The sequence below is a fragment of the Theobroma cacao genome, chromosome 5, assembly GCF_000208745.1.
Source record: "Theobroma cacao cultivar B97-61/B2 chromosome 5, Criollo_cocoa_genome_V2, whole genome shotgun sequence".
NCBI lineage: Eukaryota > Viridiplantae > Streptophyta > Magnoliopsida > Malvales > Malvaceae > Theobroma > Theobroma cacao.
Window position 1 is genome coordinate 35,172,988 of NC_030854.1, and position 9,988 is coordinate 35,182,975.

Below are 9,988 nucleotides of genomic sequence, written 5' to 3' on the forward strand. Positions count from 1 at the left end.
GTTGTTTTCGACTGCCAGTTAAATGAAAAGAACTACACGTCTGCATCTTCTTCCTTTCATCTGATGTAATTAATGTTTCAATTATTAAATTATGAAAAATTTACTTATTCAAAAAATTCACATGGCACTAATTAATTCGACCCATATTATAAATTTTAGTATACTTGATTATCTGGGTCTTAATTTTGGCAATAATTTACCAATTAATTAATTTGATATTAGGAACCTTTTTTGTTTAGTTGATAATTTGCCAGTGGATATCCAGTATTTTAGTTGTCTTGAACTTAATTGTTTATATTCTCTTTGTTAAAACTTACAATAATTGTAAAAAGGACCAACATTGGATTCAAGAAAGCCATAATAATAAGCCAAGTGGGGTGTTTACTGAAATGAGTAACCACCTCCTTGAGATTAACTGAGCCGAACCAGATCATGAATCACGTGAATTATTCCCTCAACCTCTGCACCCAATGTGCCTGTCCCTGACAAGAACAATCCCACAATGTATTTCTTAAGGCACAAGGCTTAACCTTAATCTTCTGTCTTAAGTATCATAAATTAATTTTTTTAGTTACATGTGCCTCCTCTCAACCTTGAATCTATATATACCTTTCAATATAGCTGTTTTTTTTTTTTAATTTTTTAACGAGCAATTTACTTTATATTAATTTTGAATTATTGTAATAAAACTGTGTATATAAATTATAGATATGGATTGAGTTCAAGTTAACGTGTCATATCTGTCAACTATTTGTGTTACGAGGCTGATCGAAACCATGTATGTTGCAAGTATAATGTGTATAACGTGTTTTAAATCTCTTCAAGCAATGTGGTGATCTGATGACATCTTTTTTACTTTGTCCATTAAGTTGTTATGAAAAATACATAGGCCAGATGGATATATGTAACAGATATAGCCAGGAAAAAAACATGATGAGAGAAAGTTGAAGGGGGGAAAAAAAGAAAGAAAATTAACAGGTGATGATTGATTGGGAATCGGTTATTGAAAGAGAAGAAAGGTTCATGTGATTGTGTGGATGTGCATAGAACCCCCCATATTAACTTACTTTCTTTTCAAACCAAAGCTTCCCACCCTTAGGAGATTTATGCTTGCAGGAAAGTTAACCGGCCTTTTGGGTTTTTTCCTTTCTTTCTTTTTTTTTTTTCTTGGTAACTTTTGTCTTGTTTTCATGGGGGAAGGGAATTAAAATAAGAAAGAATTTTATACGAAGCAAGGACAAGAGGAGAGTGTTAAAAATAGAGAATATTCTCTCAATATAAAAAATGACGAAAGGACGGAAAAAAAAAACCCTGATTTGTTGCATGAAAACATGGGGATACCAACCAATTGCCAGCCTCCACCGCTTTCTTTACATCTTTGTCAGCTTTGAAAGTGGACGTGCTTTTCCCCTTTAGCTTAGCTAAATTTGAATCTCGTTGTCAATGATGATCTTATATATATCCGCGTTTTCTTTTCTTCTCTCTTTTCACCACCCTGCCTACTGCTCACACCGACTTCATCTTTCTTCTCGGTTTTCCTTCTAGAATTCTTGGATTGATATTAATCACCATTGAGTTGATTTGTTTAATGAGTATAATCCCACTTTTAATTGAGAACACTTCATGCTTCGATTACCATCAGTTGCATATGCATGATCGAGTGTGTATACTATATATGAATCAATAATGATGGTGTAAACAAGTATTTGGATAAATTATCATGGAAAAGAATGAGTTGTCCAAGTAAAAGACTGGGAAATTTCACATAAACCTTGACTTCAACCCATCTGTTACTAGTCATTTGACAAAGATATCTAACGGCATGAAAGTTGCCAACTGCTTAGGTGGAGTAGATATAGATGATTTTCACATAACGCCACTGGAAAGCATGGAATTTTCCACTGTTTATGTATTCTAGATGCTGTAAGCATTTATTCCAACTGCTGGAAAATACCAGTATTTCTAGAATGGGTTGGATTTTCGTAGTTAGGATGGGAAATTTCTTTGATGTTTCTCACGAAATGATCAAGCGAACATCTTCTGCCTCATTAATCTACACAAATCTTAATTTTCTAGAACATTTGAATAGCTTTCTTTGTAATATTTAACTTGATTTAGACCCTTCCTACATCCCTTGCTTTGATTTTCTCATCAATATTCACGTTGATTTTGTTTATCAAAAATATAGTATATTATGACTTAATTATCATTAAATTCAATGTTCGGATGCTATGGGTTTTTCAATTTAATGATGATAGACTATATTACAAAAAGATTGTGCTGTATGTGTATATATCTAATCTTATTAACTGTTGTGATTAGTACGTATTAATTGATCTTGTCTATGAAGCTTAACTCAAAGTAATTTCCAACATGACAACTGTTTATCTAAAGTAATTTGACTTGTTAGACAGACAATTCAATGGCTTATTGAAGAAAGCACCTAATAGCCTATAAGAGAAGCAATTTCTGGCTTGGAGACCAAGGACTCTCTTTACATATATATACCCCACAACCTTGAGAAAGATTCTTCTTTCTTGATCATTGTCTTCATTTTATTGGTGCTTTCTTTTCAAATATTTTATTAAAAAATTGATTATGTTCGAAGTGCAATGCAATGAAATACTTTAATTCAAGCCATTTTTATTCGGAGGTTTTTTTGAGTTTTGATCTATGCAGAGATTAAAAAAAACACCCCACGATCAATAAATTTTAAATTATTATTGATTTAATAGTTAAATCTTGATATATTTTGGTTAAGAGGTTTGTTTGAGTTCGGGATATGAACAACAATAAAATTTTGTGAAATGTGAAAAAAAATATTTTTTATTTTTATAATATGACTCAAAATTCAACAAGTCTCCAGACATAAAAAAGAATAATTATAGAGAATATTTAAAAGCACCCATTTATTTCCAAGAAAAATCCACCCAAATGCAATAGCAAAAAAAAGGAGAGGGAGAGGGAGAGGGGTCCAATTGATGGAGGAAAGTGATAGCCGGAAGTTTATTTAAAGACTAGACATAAACCTCAATAAAGATCCTACAGACGTGTCACTTCTTTCTTATTTGGATTTGCCCCGACCCGATATTGAAATAACTTCAACTTATTACATTTATATTCATTTATACCATATTAAAGGACATCCCAAGCTCTCACTCTCATACTAAATTTAATAAAAACAAATGCAATCGAGATTCAAATCTTTGGATAAATATTAAAAATTATGATATGAAATTTAAAATTTTCTTAATTTTTTTTCTCCTTTGTAAAACGGGAAAAATATATTTATCAACATTCAGAGTAAATTTACATATATGGTTACTGGAAAGTGCTGGCCCCCATTGGTAGGGCCATGAATCTTGGCACCTCAGGATTCGAACACGGCACGAACTACGAAGTTTCCGGCTACTTGGACTTTGGCTCCAACGGTGAAAACGGAATTGTGCTCGGAAAGCCGTTTTTCTCATCAGATGATGTCATCATTATTCTCGTCTTGATCTGTACGTATTTTTATTTGTGGTGCCACGTCGTCACCAGCTCATTACAGTAGGGACTATGACTCGGTGGGCCCGACGCTTTATTTGCGTTCTCTTTCTGTTGGACTTTTCATTTTGAAAGTACAAAGTCCAGTTATTAATCTGACGGTTAAAATTAACAAAATATATAGACACATACTCAAATAAATCTTTAAATTATTTTAAAATATTTAAATAAATTTTTATTTTTTTATTATATTTAATCAATTTTTTATATTTTCATTTTGAATCAAATAAATTTTTATGACTAGTGATCCATTAATTTTTAATAATAAAAATATCAAATATCATTTTATATTTATATGACATTGACATGGTATTTAATGTGAATGACAAAAAATGTCAAATGATTAAATTATTATATCAAATTAGCATAACATGTCATCATTAATTATAATATGATAATATGTGACATCATAATCAATTATAATATTTTAACGTTAACGTTATGAGATATAAAATAACAAATGATGTTTTGATTAAATTAATTATTAATAATAAAAGTTTATTTGATTCAAAATAAAAAGTACAATGATTTATTTAGCTTAAAATAAAAGTATAAGTACTTACTTGAACGTAAAAAGAGTATAAAGATTTATTTAAATTTTCTTGAATAGTTTAAAATTTTTTTTTTGTATATTATGCCAAATATAAATCATACGAAAAATATAAAATAAAATAAAATAAATTTAATTCTACTGCCCCTTAACAATTTTTATTATAATTAATTTAAACAAAATGAAGTCATCAAATCAAATAGATTTTGACATCTAACAGATTCTATTTTTAATTTTTTTCTAAATATAAATTAAAAAACATAAATAAAAATCAAAGACGTGTGGGGACTAACAATGATTATGGTAATGTTAAGGGAAGCATATATGACCTCTTATTGGGACTTTTGAAAACTGCATTTAATAATTAGAAAAACCTAACATTCAAAAGAAAAACATTTTAAAAGATTAAGATGGTGATTTTGTTTTGAGGGGGGTAACAACAAATATAGTGTTTTATTGAAAAAGATTGGTGGCCTAATTAAAGCTTTTGCTGAAGGTATAGTCTCATTTGCTCATTCAGTGTCACTATCAAAATAATTTGAGGCATTCCCTGGGGTTTATCCCCATCACCCTTTAATTTCGCCAACAAAACGCCTGGCTTTATGGGTTTCAAAAGTGTTCCCTACTCTATGTGACAATATTGAAATTTTCTTCTTCTTCTTCCTCCTCTTGTGCTTTGCAAAAGCTTTAGATTAAGGCATATGTGTTGGAGATTATTTTCTTCAGTAGATAGTATTAAGAGAAGCTCAAGTTACCCATTTTGTTCAAATGCTATTATCCGTAAGTAAATTATATTTTTTTATCATAAAAACTAATTTTAAACAAATTATGATTTATGATACAATTAATAATGTGCTGATGAAGGGAACACACTCGAGTGTGAGCATGATTTAATCGAAGGAAATAGTGAATGTAATAATGAGATATACTTGGAATTTATTACATATTGGACCCAAATGGGTAATGATATATATGTAGATATAAAATGTTAAATCACAAATATGAATGATGTGAACACCCTCTTAATCATTATGGAATATTACAGATGGAAAAACTCAAAAGTTTTCCTATCAATGTACTGTTAATTAAAGAGATTATCCGCGTTGAATTGATTGTTAGCCATGTTCACACAGTGAAGGAGAATCTAAATATCTAAAAATATTTTCAGCTCACCCATTTTTTTTTTATTTTATGGCAAAAAGTTTACGTCTTTGGGCCCATTGCTTTTAGTGTTTACTTTGTTTACCTTTTGATGAACTTAGGCAGGCCACAGTAATAGCTTTTGTGTTGATTTTTTTTGAATTGTTAAAGAGATCATGGTATTAGTTTAAGATAGTTAAATTAATAATCTGATCGTTTAACCTTTTGCACAAATGGTTAGCAGAATCAGACAGGTGATGGCTCACTGTAGCAATGGTGAGGTTTGAGTCTTCATAACACAGAGCAACTGGGTCTAAAAGCTTGCTATGTTTTGTGTTATTATTCACATTGCTAATGGATAAGATTTTGTATAGATAAAGGCCGAGCCCTTTCCCCTGCACTAAATGGGCCTGGTTATATGGATCAGATTATGTGATTATTATTTGTTCCAGATCATATCCTTGATTACATCAGTTTCTGAGCTTGTCTTGATTCAAGACAGAAGGTTTTTGAGTATAATGATTGCTTCACAAGATGGTTGACTCCATTCGAGAAAAACTAAAGAACATGGAAAGGTGGAACAGTAGTAGCTTAGAACTGTGAATAATGTTGGAGAAACTGCAATCTGAAATATGTATAGGCAAATTCTGCAGGCATTCACACAAACTACGCAGCAGATGTTTGTTATTGCTTTTCCACACACTAGTATGTGATCACAGATGACGATATGTATACATATCAAGTCTGAAAATATAAAGTAGCAGCCATAGTTTAAGTAGTATCAAGATTTTCACACACATGGAATGAAAACAGACAAACTCTCAAGAAGAGAACGCATAGGGATCCTTCCAAGCTATACATCAGCAGGCGTGGTACAGCTTCTAGAACTGGCAGCACCATATCACAAGCATCCTGCATTTATCACCAGTTCTTTAGGAGAAACAAGAAGAATAAAGTTAATCAAGTGTTGGTTTGTAGGATTTCAATTAGTCTTGCTTATTAGTTTTCTGAGAAACTTACAATATGGTACAATCTTCCATCGCTGGTTATCTCCCTTGTTCCATTGCCACAGAACAATAGTAGTACCATCATGGACTCCACCAGATTTCTTATCACCATTGAAAGCATCCACATTCAGGCGAATGTTATTAATCATTCTTACAGCTCTATAACCATCACCCAAGTCCGTGCTCTCACTCCATAGTATGGACTCATCAAGCTGATCTGACTTGTAAGGTGTCAGTTGCACCTGCAGACAAAAACCTTTTTCAGGAGAGATTTAATGTTGATAATTGCAAAGTATCTCTTTTTTACTGTCTGAAAAGAACAAATTATGATGCACACACAATTTTTTGCTACTGTAGGAATCAAGAGAGAAGAGGTTGGTGAAGTCATGAGTGCCACAGCTAGGCTAGCTTCCAAGATGCCTAATCTCAGCACATGGGAAGGGGAGAAAACCATGCTTCTCATTTTACAAGAAAAGAGGGAGAGCATTTTAGCAGTGAGAATAGCTAAATTACCCAGGAAATGATAGAAATGTGTTCTTGACCATGATAGACCGCTTCAATAAATTGAACAGCACGTCAGCTACCCTAATATCGTAACAATTGTATTATGTTACAACAACCATATGCCAGCCAATTTGGCCGAATAACAGATGACAACAACCTACAGTTGTGACTCAGATACTGCCCAATGTATCACATGAAAAGAGGAATAGGAATGCAATAATTTCTTCGACTTGTTCTAATAGCATGGACAACATGAGCAACATAAAGCAAAAGAGTCCATGAAATATCAAATTCTTGTCTATAATGAGAATAATGTCTCTTTCTTCTCACCAATCAACAACCACCATCAAACAAAGAGAATCAGAAGCTTCTCTATATAGAATTAAAAAGCCTGGGTCATACCAAAACTAAAAGGTCATATCAATCTTATGCAATAATTGAATGTCTGTCAACTGTTAAGCAACTTCAAACCCAATCATATCCTAAAGACAAGAGACTATGAGAATTTCTTAAGAGGCATAAAACAGTGTTATCAATCCTGACATAAGAAAAAACTAGTGTTTTGCATAAAATTCGAAGGAGAAACGACTGCTTCCACATAAATTGAAACTAAAGTGAGACATAAAAATTCAACAAGAACAGCAGACCTAAAGGTATAAATTTTTTGTTCATCATTGGCAAATGTTGTATAGCAAATGCTCCTGAAAACAAAATTGAAAGAATGTTCTGCAAATAAACGAAGAGCCTTCCTAGGGGTCAGGCTGAAGCCAGAAGATTAGAGAAATGTACAGGGTGATCATCAGTTATGAACTATCAATTCTTCTAATAAAATTGCATAAAGAAAATAAAAGATAGAACAAATATTCAGTTGGTAAAAGGATGCCATTCAAATTGCACAATCCCTATCTCTTAAACAAAAGAGTATCAACGGAAAGTACAACTGGGTAGGCAGCATGTGAAATGAACAGAAATAAAGAAATTTCAAAGGCACAGTGAATTCTTACAGGATGAGTAGCTCCAACGGAATGCTTAATGGCTTGACCAGTGACCTTATTAACCAGAGCAAAGCTGGGGAAACCCACCTCATCTTTCGCTCTGGTGCTGTACTTCTCATCTTTGTACCAGTGCTACAACAACAACAACAACAAAAGTAGCCTCTAAATCAACATAAGATCTCTGTCGTTTATCAGTGAAAAGGGTTTTTGGGTTGTCAATTAGTGTGTTAAGTGAAGTAAAAAAAAAGGCTTAGAACAATATCAGGAGGGCAAAATGGGTATAATTACATAGAATATGAAAATTATTTCTGACGAAAGCAAAGCAGATTACAGATCAAACCAAATCGTATAAAATAACCAAGTGGACAATTTAATACTAATAGCCAAAAATTCGATTTAAGCATAATGTAATTCTACTAATATAGTTAATAAATACACACCTGGAACTCATCAGAGGGATCGGATGGGGCAAGAATGACCTTGCCATCTCTTATGGTAAGATGAAAGCCAGGATTAGCTTTGCAGTAGACTTTAACAGTAGGTTTCTTGGAGAGCTCAGAAAGAGAAGCAGAATGAGAGTGATCGTGAGGGATAGATGGTAAGTGGGGCCTGAAAGAATGATGACCTTCAATTTGATGATCAACCCTTTGATGGCTAGTTTCATGTGCAACATGTGTCACATGTGCTGCTGGTGGTGAGTAGTTGGATGAACTATAGTCAGGCTGCTGGGTACCACCACTATGGTGCAGATGGGTAACATGGCTTGGCGGTGGTGGATATACAGTTTGTTGGTGGTAAGATGGTGGCTGGGCAGGTGGGGGTGCTGCAAAGCCAGGTTGCTGGAAGTATGGGGATGGTGGTGGTGGTGATGGCCCATCAAAGCTAGTTGGTTGGTAGTGTGGTGGTGAAGCAAATTCATTGTGTTGATGCTGCGGTGGTTGTGATGGTGGAACAAATTCGTTGTGGTGATGACATGGTGGTTGCCTTTCTTCGTTTTCCCGATCATCATTTCTATTGTGGTGAGTGTGACGGTGGTTGTGACCAAAAGGGTATTCCATCTGTTGGGTTGTGAGCTTTCCTCAAGTTTAGTCTTTTGAATGTGATCTAAACAACTAGAAGCCACTTCTACTTTTCTTTTATCTTCTCTATAGCTTGGTAATTTAATACATATTAATTTGCATTTATTTTCCCCTTTATGAAGGCTTCCATTGAGGTCAGGCCAAACCCAAAAATATCTTTAATTCCGGAAATTAGAAATATTATATCTAATTAGTAGTAGCCACGTAAATCCCAATTAATGCGGCTAACTCAACAGTACAAAGTCAAATCCTTACTAGAGAAGGAACCCAGCAAAACCGTCCCCTATTATGCCTCCCGCGTTGCCGTCGTTTCACCAACTGACCTATCGCTAAGCCATTGCCAAGGCTAATTCATATGCTTGCTGAAATCTGGCTGTCATCAATTGAAGCTGGCCTTCCCTCCCGGGGCTGAAGACTTACTTTTCATCTTTTGTTCATCGAGTGGAGCTATGAGGAATGGTCCAAGAATAGATTGGTGAAAACTATTAACTAAATTTAATCATACATTAATTGCAATCACATAATATATTTCATGTAACCAATCTCACAAGGTATTTGACCTATTAGGTTTTATTTCACAAAAATCGTTTTATAATTTAGAGTCGTGTGAACATCAGATTCATGAATACAAATTAAAATACTCTTAAAACTAACAAATATTATCTATTATTAATTAGCTTCATGAATTATTACTTACTAAATTCATGTATGATTAACTTAGTTCAAGAATGACTGACTAAGTTTATGAATATATTAAACACAAAAAATTGGATAATTTTCAAATATAATTTTCAACAATTCCATTTACATGGTTGTGATCTTTCTTCAAATTTAGACTTTTGAATGTGATCTAAGCAACAAGAAGCCACTACCACTTTCTTTTTTATCTTCCCTATAGATTGGTACTATAACCATATACAGTACAAGGCAAGATATTTATACATTTTAATTTGCTTTTATTTTTCCATTTATGAAGGCTTCCATTGTGGTCATTCCAAAAATAACTTGAATTTTGGAAATTATAAAATATTATATCTAATTTATTTGATTAGCAGTAGCATTTTGTAAGCACAAAGTAAAATGAATTTCTGATTTCCCATTAAAGTTTCCATCAACTAAAACATTGTCATTGTTGGTAGTTGCTAAATCTTAAATGTTGATTTGGTG

The 9,988-nt window shown here is 33.0% G+C and overlaps 1 protein-coding gene across 2 annotated transcripts; it reads right to left on the minus strand.

The window, feature by feature from the left end:
* LOC18599956 (early nodulin-75) lies at window positions 5,846-8,906 on the minus strand. Of its 2 annotated transcripts, none has more exons than XM_007030166.2 (4): window positions 8,183-8,906; window positions 7,752-7,874; window positions 6,257-6,485; window positions 5,846-6,148 (listed from the first exon to the last, which is right to left on the minus strand). In XM_007030166.2, coding segments are annotated over exons 1-4 (972 nt in total). In that variant the 5' UTR covers window positions 8,801-8,906; the 3' UTR covers window positions 5,846-6,146. The 2 variants fall into 2 exon arrangements, with proteins under 2 accessions (XP_007030228.2, XP_007030226.2); XM_007030164.2 differs by having other exon boundaries at window positions 5,846-6,166.

Excerpts from the sequence above, each read along its gene's own strand:
- LOC18599956 (XM_007030166.2), bottom strand. The coding sequence starts at position 8,800 with ATGGAATACCCTTTTGGTCACAACCACCGTCACACTCACCACAATAGA. Across the intron at positions 7,875-8,182 it reads ATCCCTCTGATGAGTTCCAG|CACTGGTACAAAGATGAGAA; the intron begins GTGTGTATTTAT and ends TTGTTGTTGTAG. Across the intron at positions 6,486-7,751 it reads CCGTTGGAGCTACTCATCCT|GTGCAACTGACACCTTACAA; the intron begins GTAAGAATTCAC and ends TTTTGTCTGCAG.